Consider the following 25,124-nt stretch of genomic DNA (forward strand, 5'->3'; position numbering starts at 1 on the left):
AGGTTACAGGGAGAAGGTAGGAAAATGGTGTTGAGAGGGATAATAGATCAGGCATGATGGAGTGGCAGAGCAGACTTGATGGCCAAATTGTCTGATTCTGCTCCTATGTCTTCTGGTCTTATTTGAATGGAAAAGGGGCACAACAGCTCCATTTTTGCCAATTCTCCATTTTACTGTCAGGGGTGTCAATAGCAGGTGAAGGTGTCCAGAGTTTCACATTCACTTGTTGTGTACTTCAATGTCTGAAGTGGAAGCTTAGGCAACCAATTCATAGACTGGGAGTAAGCCATTTAAAACAAAATGCATCGTTAGTGTTATGAGTGTGAACAAAGACCATGTTCAGTATCTTTTACCAAATTTAATTACGGAGTGATATTAAAATAGGAGTAAAGTCAATATATTAAAAACAAAAAGTACTGGAAACCTCAGCATCTGTGGAAAGGAAAACAGCTCATGTTTCAGAGCAGAAATGCTGCAGCAGAACTGAGTAGAGAGGGAACAATTCAAGTTCAGAAGCAGAGTCCTACAGATGCTGCCTGATTAACTGAGGGCCGTTAGAGATTTATAGTACATATACTGTATGTAGACTCTGATTTTGTTACTACTGACATTATAATTGAACACATAGAGCAAACCTGGTCCTAATCAGCAGCCAGCTCGATTAACCTAATCAGAACAAAAAAACAAAGGAAATCTGTGCGCTGAAGAACTGAATCTCAGAAGTCAAAACTCATCTTTGGGCACATAAGCTAATATTAATATGCAAATGACACCTTGTACTCCAGATCCGAAGTTTCACGAAGTTCAGTGAAAAGACGTTTGGGAACAGGACCATAGTTTGCAACAGCCATGATATTGTATAATCAGGGTCGGTGACCAACAATGAATATTACTGTCCTATCTTGCTGCAGGAATTGTCACAGGATGTTGTTCAATGAATCATGAATTCACCTTTTTCCATACAGTATTGAAGGCGGTGAACTATTTGACAGGATCATAGATGAAAACTACAATTTAACCGAAATGGACACAATCTTATTTGTAAAGCAGATTTGTGAAGGACTTCAATATATGCACCAGATGTACATCCTTCACCTGGACCTAAAGGTAAATGGTGGTGAAAGATATTTGGGGACCCTTTTGCAAGTCTGTTAAAATTTACCCGCAGCGAAGAAATTATAACAAAGTTAAATTATAAATACTTGAAATTGTTATTTCAGAGAGCTGAAAATTCTTTTCCCTTGTGACTGACATATTAACATTTTCTCATGTGGGAGGGCAAATTACACACAACCACGTTGTGATTCTTGTCTCCGTACACTGGCCCAGTTTCCTAAGATTTCCCGGGTGTTTCATATTGAACTCATGCCATGTTGAGATGTTATTGGCCTCTAGCCGCTGTCATTTTTAATGCATGCCACAAGTAGGTTATTTAAAACACCTAGATGCAAGTGGTTGCCCCCTAGAGTTCCAAATGGAGGAAAGCCTAATGGGGGATATCCTAAGGTTTAACATCCAAAACAGATTATTATTTTGTAAGTCACATTCCAGTCACTTAGAGACAGGCAGGTGTTCACCCAAGGGTTTTGATACCCAGAGTATTTCTGGATCAGTATGGAGCAGGTGCGTGCCCACAGTACTCGGGGTGCATTATGACACAGGTTGGAGTATTGCTGCCGATGTAAAGAGGCTGTTTGTACCTAGAGTTTCATAAAGCAAGCTTAGGAGTTGCTGGGAGAGATAGAAAGATAAGGAAACAAAGCTCAGGATATGATAGTATCTGCTGCAACTGATAGAGGAGCCCAGCATTGAGCTCCAAATGACGGTATTGAAGTTGCAATGGTATTATCTAATCTGATTACAAGAGCCATTGCCCTCTGTGCCACTTCACTCAGCATCCTAATACGCTTGGCTAGATGAACAACCAGTTGCAGATCACCAGTTACATCATTCAGCAGCATAAGCTGTGAGATATTTGCATGTGATAATTGTACTCGGGTGGCATAATACTACATTCACATCTCTGCTGCCGACCAATGCAATATCTCAGAGCAGCTTTAGAAAAGTGTATTTCCCTGCCCGCCCCCCACCTTCTGTTAAAACTTCACTCTTTCTCATGAGAAAGAGGCTACCTGCAGCAATTCATTTTGATTCCATGAAAATATTGTTTGTAGAAAACTTGGGTATTATTATAACGCTTTGAATTTTAAAGTCATATTTTTAATTGTTAACATAATTTAAATGTATTAAGTGGTTTTGAAATGTTTGGGGTCATCGGAGTTATTTTGAAACTGTGAGAAAGGCCTTCTGAGTGCACAAGCTGTGCAGCAGCCTCAGTTTCCCCACCTGTGGGCCTCTTTACTGGCAGTGTCTTGTGGAATGGCTGCAGCAGGATGATGGGAGCCTCGCAGCTGCTGAGGTTATCTGTGACTGCAGGCGTCCCATGAGAGGGAAGCCCGACCCATATCAACATATCAGAGGAAATGGAGTCAAGGGAGGTAAATAGAGGAGAGGTGCTGGTCAGGCAGGCCAGAATGGGCTCAGATACCAATAAAAGTTCATGAATGTGAATAGGAATAGAGTGAAAAGTAAATTTTAAGAATACACATATGCAAATAACAGATTTTCATCAAAGCCATGCGGTGATTTTTTAACAATAATTCATCAAGGAATTTAAATATAAGACTGCAGAACTTAGAGCTGTATTAAAAAGCACGTAGGGAGAATTTCCACAGTAGAAGGTTGGGCTTCAATGCATCAAATTTCTTTTCTCTTTCTTACTATTGATATATTTTTAAAAAATTTCAGCCTGAGAACATTTTGTGCGTTAACCGGGAAGCTAATCAAGTAAAGATAATCGACTTTGGCTTGGCAAGAAGGTACATCTCATTTATTTATGGATTATGAACCAAATATTAGTAACTACAGTCTTTAAAAATACATACATTTTCAGCAATTGTGAAGGACATAATAAACAAATGTAATGTAAAAGTTATTTTAATTAACAAATATATAACTGTAGTCTGCTAATAGGATAAAAAACATTTGAGTTCTCTAACTTAATGTATCAGAATTTCCTCAAAAGAGTTTAATTTAAAGAAAACAGATGTTCTTAAGTCATATTGCCTTTTCAATATTATTTTTATATCTTAGCTGATTCAGCAGCATACCTGGAAGAATCATTATGAAACTTAGCTTCTTTCAATCAAACCTAGAAATTTTGCTTGAGAAAGTTATTCAGGGATGTCCTGATTTAATAGCTTATTGAGTTTGTAAATCTGATTGGCTGAAAAGCAATTGTATTTCACAAATATTGTCACTGTTATTTTTAATAAAATACCGACAGCAGCCATAGAAAAAATATTTTCCAATTATCTATGTGGTGGTCTGATACATGTTCTGACACTTCTTTAACCTCTGAAACAATGATCATCCCATTGAAGTTCACGTGGACTTCACTGAGTCCTGTGGATGCTCAAACCATTGGAAATGGTGGAAGATATTTCAGGTAGGGAGCTTGATAAATATAATGAAGGTGGTATTTTTAGAATGTCGTGCCTGAATTTGCTGGAGCGGGGCATGACTGCTTAATCTGTCTTGTGTCAAATCAGCCACTTCGTTGTGCATGTTTCTGGAAATCTGCTGTTCTGGACATTAGTGAACTAAATAGAAACAGAGCTGAAGAAGGATACTTTATTTGTCACGTGCACATCGACAGATTGAAACATACCATGAAATAGGTCACTTGCATCATTGTTTTGTGCTGGGGATAGCCCACAAATACACCACTTTTCTGGTGGCAACATAGCACGCCAACAACTTATTAACCCTTACCATATGTCATTGAAATGTGAGAGGAAACCTGAGAGCTTAGAGGAAACACGTGGTCACGATGCAAATGCACAAGCTTTTTAGTGACAGCAGTAGAAATCGAACTCCAAACACTGGTCACTGATGATGTAAAGCATTTCTGCTAACCACTACACTATCGTGCTGCTTAGGTTAGCTCCTTAACCAATGAGATCATAATGTTGAGACAGAAACAAAGGGGATGAAGTACAGTCACATCAGATTCTGAAAGAGAATGAAAAAAAGGACAAACTAAGAAAGAAAAGTATAAGTAGAAAGGTAAGAAAGGAATAATAATTTTAGATGTAAAAGCATCTCCAACATGCATTTACAATTTAGATGAATGAGACTCCATATTTAATAATTCTCCACTTCAAGGCTGGAAAGTTAATTGGCTTTTTAAGAACATTAATCTCATGATTAATTATATATTTACATTGATCTGTATCATCCCTAATGTAGCTGCAATTAATCCGCAAATTTACCAGCTTCATAGATCTTGTGCAAGTTGAGGTAAGTTGCAGATAAACTGTACAAATCATTAGGTCTCACTTCTTCACAGCAAGTTGCTAGACATTTTGTATGTTAATACTGAAAGCCATTAAATTCATCATTGTTTTAATGTAAATCCTAGACCACCAATTATGTATCAATATCATTTCAGTGCCATTGATGTGAAATAGGCTCATCTCATCATTTTTCCCATATGTTTGAATCATTTAGCCTCTTTGCTCAGATATTGTAATGATGTTCTCTTCTATTCTCTTGCCGATGACTGAACTAATATAATAGAAGATGGGGAATAAATAATTAAGTATAGTAATCCTATCCTAACTTTAACTGGTGCTTTACTGTAATGTTTTTTATAATGAGTAAGTGGAGTGATGAAAGAGGTCTAACTTAAAATAATCTGTTGATTTATTTTATCAGATACAAACCAAGAGAAAAACTAAAAATAAATTTTGGAACTCCAGAATTTCTTGCACCTGAAGTTGTGAATTATGACTTTGTATCATTTCCTACTGATATGTGGAGTCTTGGAGTAATTGCCTATATGTTGTAAGTATAAGAACAAAGAATATTTTTTGTGGTCAAGATAAGGAAATGGAATATTTGTGAATTACAGCTACTTACAAGGATCTTAACTTCCAATAGGATTTTTCCCCCAAAATTCCTTTGAACTGTGGATCCCAAGTATATAGGAAATCTGGAAGCAGTGTGAGACTATTGAATCTTAGACATTCTGTTATATTAAAATGTCATGGAACGTACAGAAAATGATCAAAGTAGTAAATGGATATTAGACTTTGTTATGTTTTGTAACTCCAAAACAAAACTAATTTAAAGGAAAAGGTGAGTCCAGAATGTAAGAATAACTTTGTTTTTTTTTACTTTAAGTGAGGCGTGCATGTAGCATAGCAAGGCATCATAATATATGCAATTCATGTATTTTATGTATAAACATAATGAATTATATAAAGAATAATTATTGATTAATCAAACAATATATTTGCCAGGTTAGTCAAATATTACTGAAATATTAAATACACAACACTTCTTCCTGATTAGCTATAAACTCCAACTTAATATAGAATGCATCTCAACTATCTACACAGTACATGATATAACCTGACTACTATACAGACATCCACAACATAGTAAATTTTTAATTGTCCTATTCAAGCTTAAAGATTTAATCTCTGTGGAGGATTCCTTTCTCTTGTGGGATAAAGTCTTTACTGACAAGGGAAGTCACTCAGCTTGGCAGGTGAACTTGTGGCTTTGAAAACAATCTCAGGTTCAAAGTGGTGGTTATTGGAATTGACTCTGAGACTGTAGGAAGTGGTTCTGACAGCTCTAGACAGCTTTCTTCTCCTTTCTTTTTATTTTTCTAGTTTGTGTATCCTGATCTTGGGAAGGTGTATTTAGTTCATTGGAGTATTCTCTTATTAATGCTTCTATCGCTCCCTGTACAATCTGATCTCTCCTCAAGGTTCCCTCATCCATAACATCATGGGACGAATCCTCTGTTTTCAAATCTCCATTGGTTCCTTTCTTTTTGGCCTTCCTTTCATCCAACTGACTTTGGTCTTTGCATCTACTTTCATAAGCAACCTTTTGTCTCCCACTTGAAGTTCATGCAATAACCTTAATACACAAAGAGTAAACTCAGAAAAAACAAATGACTCCAACTTTCCTGAAGCACCTTGAACTCTCTTCCAGCTTTAAAACAAAGCTACATTTTGCATGTCTACATGTCTCATCAACATATCAGAAGCTTTCTCAGATATGTTGTCTAAAAAAATTGTTGTAGTCGGACCACTGATTTCATTACTTTTCATGATTTCTCTGAGCAACATGGTCTTTCCTTGGTCCAATGTGCTTTCCAACCAGAGGCACAGAGGTTAGTAGCAACTCATGCTTGTCCTCTATTGGGCAATGGTTCATGTTGTACAGCATGGCGACAGTTGTGGCATCATCTAGTACCTTACTTATTCACTTTCAATTGACTCAATTGCAGGGGATGAGGCTTGCAGTTGGTGGATGGATCTCCAATCTAGTATCAGTTGTCTCTACCACTCATGACCCCGCAATGCTGGCCCATTTGAATTTTCTACATACAAGCCCAGTGTTGCTTGTTGTATTTTGCTGTTACTAATATCATCTCCACAGGTGTTATCTTTTCTCCAGTAAAAGTTCTTAGTTGGATATCTATAGGTTTCAGTTCAGTTTCTTTGAAATGCCATTCAAACACATTCTGTGGAATAACTGAAACAGATGAACCAGTGTCCAATTCCATTTTAATTAATTTGCCATTCATCTCTGGTGAAAGCCATATTGCTTCTCTGTTTCTAGTTTGCACATAGTAAATCTCAAGGCTACTCAGTCTTGTGTCACTCTCATTATTATCAGACTTTTCATCAACAGCATGCAGAGTAGTGCTATTTCTGAAACTGCAACATAACTTTTTTATCTTTATCTGTTCCCTATGCCATCTATTTATTTTTGTCTGTCTAACATGCTCTTTGTATCTGTTTTAATTTGTTGCATTTTCTGCAAGTTTTGCTTTTAAATCTGCATTGGTCTGGTCCATATGAGCCCTGCCACAATGGAAACATAATTTGTTCAGCCAGGCCGGTTTCTGTTTAGATGCTGCAATTTTGTTCATGCTCGCTTTTGTTCCTAAATGCAACTCAGTTTTATCTTTGTCTGTTGTTTCCATTGGTACAGCTATTTCAACTGCTCTTTTACATGTAAGTTGTGTTTCAGTTATGAACCATTTTTGAAGGCTTTTCTTCTGTAGTATCCCCCAAGCTAAATAATCTCATTTTAAAAATACCTCGTCACCACTGTTATGTTCTGTAACTCTGAAAATAAAACTAATTTATAGGAAAGGACGTAAGTCCGAAATATGAGTCTAACTTTATCTTTTACTTTAAGCAAGGTGTGGATGTATAACTTGTTAGAATCATAACTTATGCAATTCAGATATTTTTACATCTAATCATAATCAATTATATAAGCAAGGAAGAATGCTTAATCAAACAATATATTTACAAGATTGCTCAAATATTACTAAATGTTAATTACACCACAGACTTTATATCCATAGGGAGTGCAAGTTATGCTACAGCTAGGTTATACTAAATCTGGAGTTAGTGCATGGCCAAGTGGTTAAGGTGTTCATCTAGTGATCTGAAAGTTGCTAGTTCGAGCCTTGGCTGAGGCTGTGTGTGTGTCCTTGAGCAAGGCAGTTAACTACACATTGCTCTGCGCCGACACTAGTACCAAGCTGTATGGGTCCTAATTCCCTTCCCTTGGACAACATTGGTTGCATGGAGAGGGGAGACTGGCAGCTTGGGCAACTGCCAGTCTTCCATAAAAAAACCCTTGCCAGGCTTGTGCTCTGGAAACTTTCCAAGGTGCAAATCCATGGTCTATCGAGACTAACGGAGGCCTGCCCTCCTCCCCTACTAAATCTGGAGTAATGAAAGCATTTTGAGCAGCACACCACAGGCTTTATTGACTTTGGATGGAGCGTAATGCAGATTCATCATATTGATACCTATATTACAAGAGTTGGACGCAGAGTGAGAAATTATGTTAGTTTCAATTTTGATGATATAACTGAACATTTCAAGGGGAATCTAATGAGATGGATGAAGGAAAATTAACTGGAACAGTGGAGGATGGAACATGTGCATTGGAACTTTGAGTATGAGTTATGGAGACTGCATGAAGACTATTCAAAATATGAATAGATAAATGTATATCTGGTAATTTTTGCAGGCTATCCTTTTCTCTTTTCTTTTTTTCTGTATGGTCAGACATAAGTCATAAAACATGAACAACACACACCATATACCCTTTGTTTCACTTATCACCCCACCCAACCAACTTCTCTGCTACTTAGACTAACTTTATTTTTCATTTCTGTGGAAGGGTCTCGGAATGATGCTGTTTAACCTGCTGAATGTATCCAGCATTTCCTATTTTCATAATACCTCAATATTTTGAAAATATAGCTTTTGCAATTAATTACATTATATTTAACCATTAATACCTTATTTCACTTTTCATCAATACCTTATTTTGTATTTTCCATCAATTTCTCCCCCTGTGTTTTCCATTCCCTGCATTTCAGCTTGGGTTAGAGGTCATTTCTGTTCTCATGATCTCCTGACCCTTTGCAGATATTGAGCTAATATTCCTCATCTGACCTCCCCGGGTAACTGAACCTCACCCCAGAGAATGAGTCTGGGATTTTAATCATCTCCTGTCCCTATATGCAATGAGAATTGTAGAGAGATTAATATCCAGCATAAAACAATTGCATTACCATCTGGATTATGCCATCAGTAATAGTCCCACTAATGATAAAGCCTAGGGACTATTAAAGTTGTGATATTAGAATCAGTTTTATTATCACTGGTATGTGTTGTGATATTTGTTAACTTAGCAGCAGCAGTCCAATACAATAAGTGATAAAATAGAATGAAAATAATAATTAATTAAGATATGAACAGAGACTGAGGGAATCTCCTGCAGAACCATGAGGAGCTGTGGCTTGAACCAACTAGGATTCATCCTTCAAGTTTACTTTTCTCAAAACTCCATTGGAGTCTCCAGCCAAAACTTCACTCTCAGGTCAAATATTTACCCAATCCAGCCTCCTACAATACCATTAAAGGTATATCCCCTCCATTATCAGACCGTAAATTACATTAGCATTACAGTCGTGAACAAGCAGAACTTGCCGAGAGGAAAAGCACGACTGAGTAAAGCCACTAACTGTTCTACAATCATTACCAATATTGGACAGAATATAATGGAGCAGATGGTGCTATCCCAACTATAGTCCTATTCTTAATTTCAGGCACCTCCAAGCACAGTTTACAGGGTCAGGCGGAGACCACTCTGTTTATTTGAAATCACCACAGTGAGCAACTGTGAGGGATCAAACAGTGAAATGTTTAAATAAGATGATTGCAAGTATTCTTTCCCTGGTTTCGAGCTATTGATCCTCAACACTGGCAGCTCCTCACATCATTTTGGAGGGCAGCATATTATTTCTTGTCTCCAGTCCTATAGGTGATCCCAATTTGGCTTGAGAAGAAAAACTACATATCCAAGGGAGAGGCAATCCATAACAGGGGTGCATAAAAAAAGCTATTATTTTAAATCAGGACAGCGATTGAGATTTTAAAGGTAGAGTTTTGTGGCAGTTTCTCTGAGTTGAGGAGCAGCCAATCAGTAAGAGGGACTCATTAGAAAGAGCCAATAAGAATAATTCAAGTTCAAGCAGAGAGACATTCTTGGAGTGGCCATTTTTTTTGGAGTATGCTAGCGTTTAGAGTAGCTTTGGCTCATCAGGCTTTGGTGAAGTAAGTTCTCTGAAAAGCTACTCTTTCTGTTGTTACTTGTTCATTCCACATCTGTTTGTGCATTGTTGTTTAGTGAGAATGGCCCCGGGGCAGTGTTTTGTACTGTGTGAGGGTTGTGGGTGTGGTGAACTACATATACCTGACTGGACACGCCCCCTGCTGACTGCTCCTGTGGCTCCTCCCACAGACCCCGGTATAAAGGCGATTGAGGTCTGAGCCCGGCCTCAGTCTCCAGGATGTAGTATGGTGGTCAACCACTGCTTGTTCCTTCTTCCAGTCAATAAAAGCCGATATCTCGCCTTTACGTCTCAGAGTGAGTTATTGATGGTGCACCAGTGGGAAGTCTGGGAGACCTCCAGATTCCCAGATGAACACATCTACACCAGGTGCACTGAACTGCAGCTCTTGGGAGAAAGTATAAAGGAACTGGAGCTGCAGCTCGATGACCTTCGACTCATACGGGAGAATGAGGAGGTGCTAGACTGGAGCTATAGGGAGGTAGTTACCCCAGGCTGCAGGAGACAGGTAACTGGGTGACTGTCAGGAGAAGGAGGGGTAATGCAGAGTATATCTGTGGCCATTACCCTCAATAATATGTATACAGCTATAGATACTATTGAAGGGGATAACCCATTGGGGGGAAGGGGCACAGTGACTGGGCCTCTGGCACTGAGTTTGGTGTTGTGGCTCAGAAGAGAAGAGAGGTGAAGAGGACTGCAGTGTTGACGGGAGATTTTGGAATCAGAGGAACAGAGATGTGTTCCTCTGGGAGCAATAGAGACACCCTGATGTTATGTTGCCTCCCTGGTGCCTGGATCTGGGATGTCTTAGATCACCTCCATGGCACTCTCAAGGGCACGGGTGAGCAGCCAGAAGTCTTGGTAAATAATGGCACCAATGACATAACTAGACAAGGTAAGGAGTTCCTGAAGAAAGTATTTCCTGAAAATACGACCTCCAGGGCAGTAATCTCTGGATTGGTGTGCGTGACATGTCCCAGTGAAGGTAAGAATAGCATGATTTGGCAGGTGAATGCGTAGCTGAGGAACTGGTGCATGGGGCAGAGGATCAGATTTCTTGTTCACTGGGATCCCGTCTAGGGAAGGTATGACCTGTACAAAAGGGATGGGTTACATCTGAACCTGAAAGGGTCTAATATCCTTGGGGCTGGTTGGCTAGAGTTGTTCAGGTGGGCTTATACTAATTTGGTAAGGGGATGGGAACTAGAGTGATAGTGCTGAGGATGAGGTAGTTGGTTTACAAACAGAGGCAATATGTATTGTGACGCCTAGCAAGGAGAGACTGATGACTGGGCAAAAAAGCGGTCAACAAGATGAGTTGCAATGTAAAAGGCAGACAAAATTGAAAAGGGTGAATACAGGACTGAAGGTGTTATATTTGAACGCGTGCAGTATACAGAATAAGGTTGATGAACTTGTAGCACAGTTACAGATTGACAAATATGATGTTTCAGGCGTCATTGAATCATGGCTGAAAGAACATTATAGAAGGGAGCTTAATGTCCAAGGATACACATTGTATTGAAAGGACAGGTCGGAAAACAAAGGGATTGATATGGCTCTGTTGGTAAAATATGAAATTAAGTCATTGGAAAGAGGTGACATACAGTCAGATGTGCTGAATCATTGATGAAATTGTGGAATTTGTTGCCTAACACAGCTGTGGAGGCCAAATTTTTATGTATATTTAGGGCAGGGTTTGATAGACATTTGATTGGTTGGGCATGAAGAGGTATGGGGAGAAGGCAGGAGATTGGGGCTGAGAGGAAAAATGGATCAGCCATGATGATATGGTGGAGCAGACCCGATGGGCCAAATGGCCTAATTCTGCTGCTATATTTTATGGTCTTATGGACAAGCAAAAGCTCCACCTCTTCCAGGCCCAAGTGGCAAAAGTTGCTCCTGATTTTTTCCTATCAGTGGAGTTCAGCTGAAGTCCAGCAGAAAATCCAAATAACCAAAGCCCCTGCAGTTTTACAGGAACATTTTTGTAGAGTTAGAATCAGAATCGGGTTTATTATCACCAGCATGTGTCGTGCGATTTGTTAACTTAGCAGCAGCAGTTCAATGCAATACATGATTATATAGAAAGAAAAAAAAATTAATTACAGTGAAGTATATAAATGTACATTGAATAGATTAATAATAGTGCAAAACAGAAATAATATATTGTAGCGATGTGCTACACACAGCGCTGAAATAATGACACGCAGTTGGTAAATCGTTTTGAGACTAGTTAATTCAAACTTCGCGGTGCTGGCTTTTAAATCCCCAGCACCCGCCCTCTCCGGGCAGAAATGACATCGGAGGTGCATTACCAAAGTCTCCCCCCGCGCGCTGGCTATTTGTGAGCTGGTTCTCCTGCGCAGAAAGTGGATCGCCACATAACCCCCCCCCCCCCCACACACAGAATCGGTGATACACCCCCCATTGTCCACAGTCTGGATCAGCCTCTGTTTGGGAGGTCTGCCTCTGCATCGCGGTGCCTGAACCTCGACCGGCTGCGCCAAGTCCACATGGGCTGGTTTGAGTCGGTCCACCGTGAAAACCTCCTCCTTCCCCCCAATGTCCAGAACGTACGTGGACCCGTTGTTGATCACCTTGAACGGCCCCTCGTACGGCCGCTGTAGCAGCGCCCGATGTCCGCCCCTTCATACAAACACAAACTTACAGTTTTGCAGGTCTTTGGGTACATGGGTTGGGGTCCATCCATGCTGTGAAGTTGGTACGGGAGCCAGGTTGCCGGAAGTACTAGAAATGTTGGATTGCCAGATACAGTGCCAACAGCTCCCGGTCGAAAGCGCTGTACTTGAATTTGGGTGGTCGTAGGTGCTTGCTGAAGAACGCCAGGGGTTGCCAGCTCCCCTCGATGAGCTGCTCCAGCACCCCGCTGACTGCTGTGTCGGATGCGTCCACCGCGAGGGCAATCGGAACGTCCGTTCTGGGGTGCCCAGCATCGCGGTATCTGCCAAGGCTTCCTTGGCTTTAACAAAAGCGGTCGCGGCCTCCTCGTCCCAAGTAATGTCCTTGCCTTTACCCGACATCAGGGTGTACAAAAGGCGCATGATATGGGCTGCTGAGGGGAGGAGACGGCGGTAGAAGTTCACCATATCAACGAACTCCTGTAGGCCTTTGACCGTGTTGGGCCGGGCAAAGTGGCGGATCGTGTCTACCTTGGCTGGCAGAGGTGTTGTCCCATCTTTGGTAATCCTGTGGCCCAGGAAGTTGATGGTATCGAAACCGAACTGGCATTTGGCTGGGTTGATCGTGAGGCTGAAATCACTCAGGCGGGAGTAGAGCTGGCGGAGGTGGGACAGATGCTCCTGGGGATTACTGCTGGCTATAAGGATGTCATCCAAATAGACGAATGCAAAGTCCAGGTCGCGTCCCACCGCGTCCATTAGCCGCTGGAACGTCTGTGTGGCATTCTTCAGGCCGAACGGCATTCGGAGGAACTCGAACAGGCCGAACGTGGTGATGACTGCTGTTTTAGGGATGTCTTCAGGGTGCACCGGGATTTGATGGTATCCCCGGACGAGGTCTACTTTGGAAAAGATTCTTGCCCCGTGCAGGTTTGCTGCAAAGTCCTGTATGTGCGGCATGGGGTAACAGTCTGGAGTTGTAGCCTCGTTCAGTCTGCGGTAGTCACCGCATGGTCTCCAACCCCCGGCTGCATTGGGCAGCATGTGCAGGGGGGAGGCCCATGGGCTGTCGGACCTCCGTACGATCCGCAATTCCTCCATCCTCTTGAACTCCTCCTTCACCAGGTGGAGCTTTTCCGGGGGGAGCCTTCGTGCGCGGGCGTGGAGGGGTGGTCCGTGGGTCGGATTGTGGTTCTGTACCCCATGTCTGGGCATGGCTGCCGTGAACTGTGGTGCCAGAATCAACGGGAAGTCCGCCAGGATTCTGGTGAATTTGTTGTCCGACAGCGTGATGGAGTCCAGGTGTGGGGCCGGCAACTTGGCTTCACCCAGGGAGAATGTCTGGAAAGTCTCGGCATGTACCAGTCTTTTCCCTTGCAAGTCGACCTGTGAGCTTGCAAGAAGTCCCCCCCCAGGAGTGGTTGGGCCACGGCGGCCAGTGTGAAGTCCCACGTGAATCGGCTGGCGCCGAACTGCAGCTGGACTATGCGGGTGCCATAAGTCAGTATTGTGCTGCTGTTTGCGGCCCTCAGGGTGGGTCCTGGCTTCCTGTTGCGGGTGTCGTACCCCGGTGTCGACCAAGAAGTAGCGTCCCGACTGTTTGTCCCAGACGTACAAGAAGCTGTCCTGGTGGCCAGCCGCCATAGTCATTAGCGGCAGCTGACCCTGGCCCTGGCCCTTGCAGGGCGGGCGACAACGGCGGGCTTTTGTGCCCCACCGCTGGTGGTAGAAATGCCACTGTTCACTGGCCTCCTCACTCCTGCCTCTGTGTTGTGTGCGCCCCCCTGCCGGGCCTGGTCTGGTCTGCTGTTGGGCGTGTGGCTTGGTAATCTGACCGACGGATGCCACGCTCTCACTCTTGGCTTTCCACAGCACGTCTGCCCTGGCTGCCACCTTCTGGGGGTTGCTGAAATCTGCGTCGGCCAGCAGCAGATGTATGTCCTCAGGCAGTCGCTCTAGGAAAGCTTGCTCAAACATGAGGCAGGGCTTGTGTCCATCAGCCAGGGACAGCATCTCGTTCATCAATGCTGACGATAGTCTGTCTCCCAAACCGTCCAGGTGAAGCAGGCGGGCACCCCGCTCACGCCGTGAGAGGCCAAAGGTTCCAATGAGCAGCGCTTTGAATGCTTCATATTTGCCTTCTTCCGGGGGCAACTGTATGAAATCCGCAACCTGGGCAGCCGTCTCCTGGTCAAAGGTGCTCACCATGTGGTAGTAACACGTGGAATCAGAGGATATCTGCCGAATCTGGAACTGGGCTTCTGCTTGGCTAAGCTGGACGCGTGGTCGCAGCATCCAGAAAGTCAGCAGATTTAGCGAAACTGTGTGAACAGATGAAGAGTCGGTCATCTTTGGTCCAAATCCCATTTGGACCGTCGGGGTCACCAATGTAGTGATGTGCTACACACAGTGCTGAAATAATGACACACAGTCGGTAAGTCGTTTTGAGACTAGTTTATTCAAACTTCGCGGTGCTGGCATTTAAATCCCTAGCGTCCGCCCTCTCCAGGCGGAAATGGTGTCGGAGGTGCATTACCAAAGTCTCCCCCCCACGCGCTGGCTATTTGTGAGCTGGTTCGCCTGTGCAGAAAGTAGATCACCACAATATATTAAAAAAAACTGAGGCACTGATCGTAGTTTTGATGTCTATTTAGGAATCATATGGCAGAGGGAAAGAAGCTGTTCCTGAATCACTGAGTGTGTGGCTTCTGTACCTCTTTCCTGATGGCGACAGTGAGAAGATGGGAGGTCCTGGGTGATGGGGGTCCTTAATAAAGAATGTCGTCTTTCTGAGGCACCACTTCTTGAAGATATCTTGGACACTACGGAGGCTAGTACCCAAGATGGAGCAAAATAATTTTACAACTTTCTGTAGCTTCTCAGTCCTCCCCCCTCCTTCCGCCCCCCCCACCACCCCCACATACTAGACACTGTCAGAATGCTCTCCACTGTAATCGATAGAAGTTTTTGAGTGTTTTTGTTGACAAAACCAAATCTCTTCAACCTCGTAATGAAATATAGTTGCTGTCTTGCCTTCTTTATGGCTGCATTGATATGTCGGGACCAGGTTAGATCCTCAGAGATCGTGATGGCCAGGAACTTAAAATTGCTCTCTGTCCACTTCTGATTCCTCTATGAGGATTGGTTTGTGTTCCCTCGTCTTACTCTTCCTGAAGTCCATAATCAGCTCTTTCGACTTACTGACGTTGAGTGCAAGGTTGTTGCTGCGACACCAATCAACTGTTAGCTGGCATATCTCACAACTGTATGCCTTGTCATCTCAATCTGAGATTCTACCAACAATGGTTGTATCATCAGCAAATTTATAGCTGGTATATGGGCTATACCTAGTCACATAGTCACGCGTACTGAGGGAGTAGAGCATTGGCTAAGTACTCAATGATGAGGTGCGCCACTGTTGATAGTCAGCGAGGAGGAGATGTTATCACCAATCTGCTCAGATTGTGGTCTTCCTGTGTGGAAGTCGAGGATCCATTTGCAGAGGTAGGTACAGAAGCCCAGGTTCCGTTTCTTATTGATCAGGACTGTGGGTATGGCGGTATTAAACGCTGATCTATGGTCAACGGACAGCATCCTGACATAGGTGTTTAAGTTGTCCAGGTGCAGCACATTCTTTTTACAGGAATAATGTATTTTTTATACATTGCTCCTGTACTATATTTATACCGAACATGGTTTCAGTTCAACTATTACTGAACTAGCACAGAGTTAGTGTGACATTTTTGTCCTCTATTACCTTGGTTTATTTGTTTATCCTTTTGGCCTTTAGTTATGAATCCATCTTGAAGCAACAGGTACTCCAAGCAACAGGTACTCCAAGCACTTGCAGACAGTTTACGTTGTATATAGTCAAGTACCTTCCTCACAATGGCACAGGTAGAACAAAGTGGAAGAACAATTCCTTCCCCCACTCTCATTACGTGTAATGATTGATCCTTTCCAATTATCCTACCAATTTACAATAAATCAATCAGCCTTGTCATCTCCTTTATTTAGTCTTCATACATTCCTGTTCACATTTCCATTTTGATACTACTTATGAGTTGCGAATAGGTCGTTCAGCCAATGCCTGCTCTCAGAGTTGTCCTGTCCATTTTCCAGTTTCCTATTTATTTCCCCGAAACAGTTTCTCTTAGCACATACACATTAACAGCCTCTTCACTCTCTCACCAGTCATCTTCACAAGGGGTTATTTATAGTCACCAATTACTCTACCAATACCCTGTAGGGCAGGTTGATAGATAAGCATGGTAAAGATAGATTTCTAATCTGTAATAGAACCAGGGGTTCTGGAGATAAGGCAGGAAAATGGATTTGAGGGAAGTTGTATAGGCCAGGATTTTACTAAATGCTGGAGCAAGCTCGTGGGGAGAAACAGCCTCCTCCCTATTTCTTAGTAACACACAAAATGCTGGCAGAATGCAGCAGGTCTGGCAGCATCTATGGAAATGAATAAGCAGTCAACGTTGCAGGCCGAGACCCTTCATCAGGACTGAGAATGAAGGAGGAAGATCCCAGAACAGAACAGTGGGGGAGGGGGGAGGGTTAAGAGGCTAGCTGGAGGGTGATAGGTGAAGCCAGGTGGATGGGGGAACTAGGAGGAAGTGATAGGCAAGTGAAAAAAGGTAAAAGGTCAGGTTGGGGACTAGACAAAGGGGTGGAATTTTTTTTTATTCCTTTTATGGTCTTCTGGTCTAAAACTTTCATGGCCATGTGTGTCCTTGATGTTGGTTTCTAACAATGCCATTTCTTCCAATACTGCCTCTGTTCTGATTCATTTCTAGTTGCAAGCATTTGGCAATGTTATAGTTTATACTAATGATTGGTTTATTTTTATTTTCTTTTTTTTTCCATTGTCGTCCTTGTTTGATGCAAGTTGTTCTAGCTCAACATGTACAGGATATATACATTAAAAAAATCCAAAACACTTTTTCCTGTTTGCACCACCACTAATCAGTCAATATTAATTCCCTGTTTATCTGTTTTCACTAAAAGGCTCAGTGGACTTTCTCCATTCCTTGGGGAAGATGACAATGAAACCCTAAATAACATTCTTGCCTGTAAGTGGGACTTGGATGATGAAGAATTTGAAAACGTTTCTGAAGACGCCAAAGAATTCATATCAAAACTTCTCATCAAAGAAAAGGGGTAGGTTATCAGTTAAATTTTCCTAATGCATCTTACAATCAATCAGCTGTTGGTTTTTGCAGCGTTGACTTCTGCTGGGCTTTTGAAATGGTACTCTGCAGTGACTTCTTTCACTGGGACACCAAAGAAATAGAAAACGCCCTTGAAGTGGATGAAAAGTTAAGAAATTTAAGTCAAGTATCAGAGCAGATTTTAATGGAAGGAGTAAATAAAAATGAAATGAAAGATTAATGCTCAGAAAGATAAGATCAGAATCAGGTTTATTATCACTATCCTATCTGAAGGAAAATTTGCTGTCAATTAGTTAATATTAGAGATACCTTGAGAACAAGCCCTTCGGCCCACCAAGCAGTGCGACTTAGTAACCCACCAATATCACCCTAGCATGCTGACAGGGTAGTCTACAATGACTAAATGACTTACTAACCAGGATGTGTTTGGTCTCTGGGAGGAAACTGGAGCATCTGGGGGAGAACCTATGCATACACGGGAAGAATGTACAAACTTTCAAACAGAGGATGTCGGAACTGAAATCTGAATTCCAACCCCGCGAGCTGTAATAGCATTGTGCTACCCGCTACACTACTGTGGCATCCTTTACAGCAGCAGTACAGTGCTAAGACATAAAATTACAACAAATCACAAAATAAATAGTGCAAACGAAGGAATAATGAGCTGGTGTTCTTGGATTGTGAGCCATTCAGAAATCTGATGGATTATAAGAAACTGTTGCTGAATCATTGCATATGTTATTTAAAAAAAGAAAATACCTGGTTACCACCAGTTAAATAGAGCCGAGCACAAGGACTTATGGAAAGGTATGACCAACAATAAGCTGGTTGAGAGAATCACCAAAGTGTAAAGATTCAAGAATAAAGTTATAAGGGAAAGATTTGAAAACAGATGCATAAAAGAGAAGTAAGCAAGACAATTGCAGTGTAGGAATGGAAACAGCTCAAAAATCTTCCAAGTCCTCTATATGAAAGTACATGAAAAGGCATATGAAGAAGATAAAAAAGCTCTGGACTCACAATGTCAAGAATGACTTATCATTCTAAGGAATAGTTAAAGCTGCCAAGCTGCTTCAGTATCTACAATGGACTGAATTTCTTTCCCCACCTCATTGCTGCTGAGCAGTCAGTAGGAGATAACTTATACCATTTTCATTTTGGTTAGTTTTAAATATCCCTAAGCTGGAAACATATAATTAAAAGCTGTTACTATTCTAGTGTAAATTTGATTTCAGGATTAATTTATGTTTAATGAATTGAAGCATGGTATTTCACTTTTTTAGAAAATCTGATGAATTGTCTAATGTTCTGGCAGAATTTTAAGTATATTGCACCTATATCTGATGTCAAGTTTGTACCAATGCTGTGGCTCTGTTATACGTTGTACCATCAAATCTACTGTGTATCAACTGCTGTCATCTTACTTTTATTTTCCTTCAGCTGGAGGATAAGTGCAAATGAGGCTCTTAAGCACCCCTGGTTGTCAGACCAAAATCTTCACCACAAGCTTGGTTACAAGGTCCCTGTCTTGTTTATAAGTGTTATGAAAGCAGTATACGTATACCTGTACATTGGCTTTGTCTTGCTGTTCATGCCCTTGTACCTTAAAGGTCAGGCTGATGTACATGAGCAATAAACATTTATGAAAATACAGAAATACTTTTAATTAGTTTCTGTATTTCATAAACCTGGGCCTTGGTGCATAAGAAAATATACTTAGTATTGTATGATTAATACAAACAAAGTCATGTCACTTTTAACATTTTGCCTCTTTTCAGCTTGTACTGAATGCATAGTGATCTGCATGAGTGATAGATGAGGATGTCATTCAGGACACTCAAAAATAAAATAGCAAAAACAGTCTAATATTACCGTCAAGGGCCATTAGCTGCTTGATACCTGCATGCAGCTCGACATGATAATTATAAATGATACATTATCATTGCTGTTTCCGTCTTTCAACAGAGCAGGTTTTACTCTGCTTCATATTACAGGTCATCCATGTTTACAAAATTACACTATCATCTTTGACCTTTAACATGGAAGAGTCCTGTGCTGTTGAAAATTGCATGTTGCACCAGTTTAAACATTTTACGTATAGGTGCAGAATTTTCTTTTTAAATTTTAGTTTATAACCTTCAAATGAAGTTACTTCAATGTGAACATTTTAAATCACATGAAGATTTTCTACTTCTTGCAAGAAAAATTCGATGATTTAAATATGATATAGAGCTTCATTTATACTGTGGCTTGCTATGGTTTTTCCACAATTGCTACTTGCATGATATTTACAAAGCTTATGCATGGGGCACACTGTACAATTTGCTGATTGCTTAGTCCACATTCCTTCATAGCCTAAAAATTATTTTATAGTGTGCATATTTTGCATGTTAATTTCAGAATGGTATTAATCCTAAATTAACATATTTTTTGTTTGTGTATCTGAATTGCTATTTGCAAACAAAAATATATTCTACTCCATAAAATATACATATTCCATTTGCAATCCGACTTCTCTCCCATTCCTTCACCCCTGTGGTGATCATTACAATTTACTGCAACATTTGGTTAATAGTTTGTTCATCATTAGATATCCCATTAGGTGGGATCTCTTGCTCCTCTCCTACAAGAGAACAAATAGGAATCTTATCAGTCTTCTTAGTTTAAATACTAACTGCAGAACTTATGACATCAGTGGATTGACCTGCCATTAGTAAAGGAGACGTGATAACTGATGGTCAGAATGCAGTATTTGTTTCAATGACAGCTCTTAGGAACATAGGCAAAGGCAGAAACAGGTGCAACCAACGCACAGCTTGAATCAGGAACGAGGGCGTTTTCATCTGAAAGAGGATGGGCATCCCATCTCAGGCCCAGTCCAAGAATCTGGACTCTCCTGAATAATACACGTTTTGTGCTGACTCCAATGTCAACTCAGATGTTGTTGAAGAGATTTCTGCATGAATCTACCAAAAAGCATGCTTTAAATAATTTCCTGGTGAGTGTGGATTCAGAGGACCAAGGGAAAATCAAGATCACTGCCAGTCCACATTGAACCCCATTCTAATTTCCTTCACCCATGTTGCACATCTAAGACCCTCTGCCAGCAATGCTGAGGCCCCAGATTCACAGCAATGTGCTGTCAGCTGGTTATGTATTGTCTGAAACTCAGCAGTGCTGTGTCAGTGAAGCCAAAATCCAAAATTGGTTGCACTTTGGGCCTGATTATCCCAAAGCTGGGATAATCGTCGGTGCTGACTTTGTGCTAGCAACCCATCAAGAACACATCAATTTTCAAAATTGAACTCTCCTTTTCAGCAAACAATTCACTCAACTTCACTTACCTCATCATTCCCATAACCAATAGGCTCAGTTTCAAGGACTCTTCATCTCATGCTCTTGATATTTATTGCTTAATTATTTATTATTTCTTTCTTTTTGTATTTTCACTGTTTCTTTTGTCTTTTGCACACTGGTTGAACATCCAGTTGGTGGGGTCTTTTGTTAATTCTATTATGATTATTAATCTATTATGGGTTTATTGATTATCTCCACAAGAAAATGAATCTCAGAGTTGTATATGCAGACATATATGTACTTTGATAATAAATTTTACTTTTCAATTTTTTTGAACATTTGAAAATTCAGCTCATATTGACATGATTACATTCGAGTGTGTTATTACTGGGACTAGAATAGAATGGCAGTGTTAATAAAAAAGAGTATTGGTAAATCAGAATTTTCTAATTCACCTGTGCACCAAGAAATGGAAGCTCTTGTTCTGTGTTCTGTGTACATTTATTTAAAAAAATCAATATTAAGAAGATCATCTTTTAGTTAAGTTATCTATTGGGTTCAATAGGTGATCTGCAAACTGAAAGAAAAACTGAAATCACATTACAAGTTAATTTGTGTCCGTAATTCAGAAATTATGGTGCTGGGTATCTTGTTGTTTATTGTCTATGGTATATTAATGTGGTAAACTGGGCCAGAAAATTTGTGGATGATACCAAGATTGTGGGTATAGTGGACAGTGAGGAATACTATCAATGTTATCTGGACTAGCTGGGAAAATGTGCTGTAAGATAGCAGATGGAATTTCAGGTAGACAAGTGTGAGGGAGGAATTTAATGCAGACGAGTTTGAGCCATATAAGGTCATAAAGGGAGCATTTAGCACATTGGCCTTTATAAATCAGAGCACTGAGTACAGGAGTTGAGATGTTATGTTGAAGTTTTGTAAGATGCAGTCAAAGTTGGAGTATTGTCTGTAGTTTGTGTCACCAACCTATAGAACAGATAGCAATATGCTTGAAACAGTGCAGAGGAAATTTACAAGGATGTTGCTGGGACTCGAGAGTCTGAGTTATCGGGAAAGGTCAAATAGATTAGGACATTATTCACAGGAGTGAAGGAGAATGAGGAGAGATCTTATAGAGGTATTTGCAAATTGTAGGGGGTATAGGAAGGGTTCATACATACAGGCCTTTACCCCTGTGGTTGGGCAGGACTAGAACGAGAGTTCATTGGTTAATTGTGGAAGGTGAAACATCTAAGGGAAGCCTGAGGGCAACTTCTTCACTCAGAGGGTGGATCAAGAGCTAACAGGGGTAATGGATGCAGGTTCACTTGCAACATTTAATAAAATTTGAATAGGTACAGGATGAGAAGGATATGAAGGTCTGTGGTACAGGTGCAGGTAGATAGGACTAGGCAGAAAAACAGCTTAGAATGGACTGGTTAGGACAAAGGGCTTGTTTCTGTACCATAGTGCTCTATGACTCTAAATATCGAGATTGATGGAGCATGCTTTAAATATTACTTTATCAGTACCTACTATACTGTACGGGGTATGACTTGCATTATGAAATGAATGACAAATATTTCAATCTTTTGCTCACTAAATGGAGCATGTATTTTACTATGATATTGTAGAATAATATGTTATTCCTCTCATTGAATTGCCCCTGATTTTCCATTCAGTGAGATCAATGATGATTTTTTACCTCCCGGCCACTCTCCCCCTTATCTCTTGATTCCCATAATAACCAAATATCTATTGATTTGATTATAATGTGTTCCCCACCTTTTCCACTTATTCCATTCTCCTGTCCTCTCCTATCAGATTCTATCTTCTTAAGCCCCACACATCTTCTGCCTTTCACTCCCAGTTTCTCACATCATCCCTGCCTTCCACTCTCCCTACCACCTTATTCTGCTTTCTGCCCCCTTCCCTTCCAGTCCCGACAGAGGTTCTGAGGCCAAAACACTGACGGTCCATTTCCCTACGTAGACACAGCATGGTCTGCTGAACTCCTCCAGCATTTTGTCCGTTGAACTATTGACTTGCGATGTACTGTATGTGGCCCAGAATTTTCTTTGAAGTGAAACCATTCCAATGGAAGTTGTTTCCACATGTCCAGACTCTCCTCTCGTATTTCATTAGGCTTTCAGATCTTTCCTGTAACTGTGAGGTCTTTCCTAGCTCATTGTTGAATGCCGAGTAACAGCCAGTGGAATGGCAGCAGCACCTTCCCTCAGTTTGGGTGCTCTGTAAGTTAGACCAAGATTTATGAGATCAAATCCTGACATGGAGGCCTGGATATTTATTCAAGGTGGGAAGAGATTGGGGAGAGGGGTTTTCAATTATTTAATCTTGAAGTATGGGTTTTCTGGAATTCTAAAGAGACTACTGATTATACCTCAACTTTTTTCAACAGGTTTCCTGGTAGCCAACCATATTAGCAGGGTAACAGGAAAGTGGCTATGGAGATCTAAGTGTATTAATCTAACATCTGTTGTGGAGAAGTTGGTGAATTCTATAAATAGGGACAAAGTGATTGAGCACTCGGGGAAATTTGAGCTGATGAGGAGAGCAAACATAAATTCTTAAAGTTTAGTCATTTCTGTGCAACATAATTGAATTTTTGAGAAAGTAACTAAAGCATCAGGGAAACAGCAATGTCAATATATGTTTAAATGGACCAATAAGGTTTCACATTAAAATAATCAGTTTAAAATTAAAGTTTATGGAATTAAAATTAGTTGATCTGTTAAGGAGAACAGTTTGGTGGTAGTAGAGAATTAAGGTGATTGACATATTCAGTTTACAATGAGGTGATGAATGATGTCACAAAAGGAGCAGAACATCTGTTTATAGATAATAATGGTCATAATAATGCAATAAAAAACAGATACCCAAATTTGTTATGACACAGTGTTGCTTAGGTTGTGTATGTAGTGTAAATAAGAGTACAAGTCTCAAATGGACACTGATAGAATAAGAGGTGAGAATAAACTGTGGCAAATGGATTTAAAAACAGTTAAGTTTGGAGTATAATTTTGAATGCAATAAAAAGATTGCTCTGAATATTTTTAAACGGAGGTACAGCTTGTAATAATGGACGTTCCATGGAGATTTAAAGCTTTTCCATAAAATATTGCGGTTAAAACAAAAGTAACATTTTAAAAAGTGGAACTGGTTAGCCTTTATAACCATAAGACTACAATGGAAAGATGGAGTGATTAGAGAACAGGAGGCAATGTGAGTAAATTTCGACCCAATTATGCAATACCCTCACTATAGTGCACCTGCACCCTAGGGAGAATATAGGGGCCTTGAAGGAATGCAGTGCAAAGTTTTCCAAATGCCATGGGTCAGATTATAATCAGAAATTTTAAAATCTAGGCTTGGGACATTAAGAGTTTAGGAATGATTTGATTCGTGTTTTCAGAATTCTGAAAAGGCTTGATGGTGGAGACAGAGCAAAACGTTTTCAACAGGTATGGTTTAAACTGAGAAACAGGACAATTAGGCCAGAAGAAGTACTTCAATATATAATGGATAAGAATAGCATGAAACTCTCCCTCAAAAACAGTAGGCATTAGCTCAATTAATCATCTTAAACCTGTGATTAATAGGTTAGTGCAGGAAGGTACAGTATATGAAGAAATAGTAGGTCCAGGGATTTGGATCACGATCTGTCATACTTTCACGGAGTAGGGGCATAGACTCAGCAAGTCTCCGTGCTCCAAAATTCCCATGTCAGAGAACAAGATTGCTTCTGAAAGTTGGTTTATTTTAACAGAAAATTAAAGTATCAACAAGCTACACATGAAACATTCAATCCCCTGTTGCAATGTAATTATATCATAGCAACCAGCTCAAGTCTAGCGGGTGGTGGGGATGAGGACTGAAAATAATCTTAAAATGTTAGCTGTTTGCGTCTGAATTAAAATGTCTATAAACTCCCCAGTGTCATGATAGACCCAATGTAAACTGATAACTGCGGTTCTGGTTCACCTCACGTTGTTGAAACCTTAGTCAAATTACAGACTGAAAATTATGTTACAAAAATGGCTTTGATTTACAGTTGTGGAACAAGTTTGCAAAGAAGGTTTTGCATTTCAGCATCTTGATTGTAGTGTTCCACAAAGCATTGGCTGAGGATTGTTAAACATTGTTTGGAATTCTTAAAAATGACAGCAGATAATCGTGTGAAATGTCCTTGCGTGCTTACATTGTTTAACTTGGTTTCTGATTTTTTAA

General features: G+C 40.7%; 1 protein-coding gene across 1 annotated transcript in view; it reads left to right on the forward strand.

The window, feature by feature from the left end:
- mylk4b (myosin light chain kinase family, member 4b) overlaps nt 1–25,124 on the forward strand; it is a 164,470-nt gene that overhangs the window by 128,708 nt on the left and 10,638 nt on the right. Inside the window, exons 9-12 of the mRNA XM_059945306.1 lie at nt 966–1,107; nt 2,809–2,879; nt 4,780–4,908; nt 17,413–17,565. Coding sequence (XP_059801289.1) covers nt 966–1,107; nt 2,809–2,879; nt 4,780–4,908; nt 17,413–17,565 — 495 coding nt within the window. The remainder of the gene's footprint in view (nt 1–965; nt 1,108–2,808; nt 2,880–4,779; nt 4,909–17,412; nt 17,566–25,124) is intronic.

This window comes from Hypanus sabinus, chromosome 20 (genome assembly GCF_030144855.1).
Source record: "Hypanus sabinus isolate sHypSab1 chromosome 20, sHypSab1.hap1, whole genome shotgun sequence".
Taxonomy (NCBI): domain Eukaryota; kingdom Metazoa; phylum Chordata; class Chondrichthyes; order Myliobatiformes; family Dasyatidae; genus Hypanus; species Hypanus sabinus.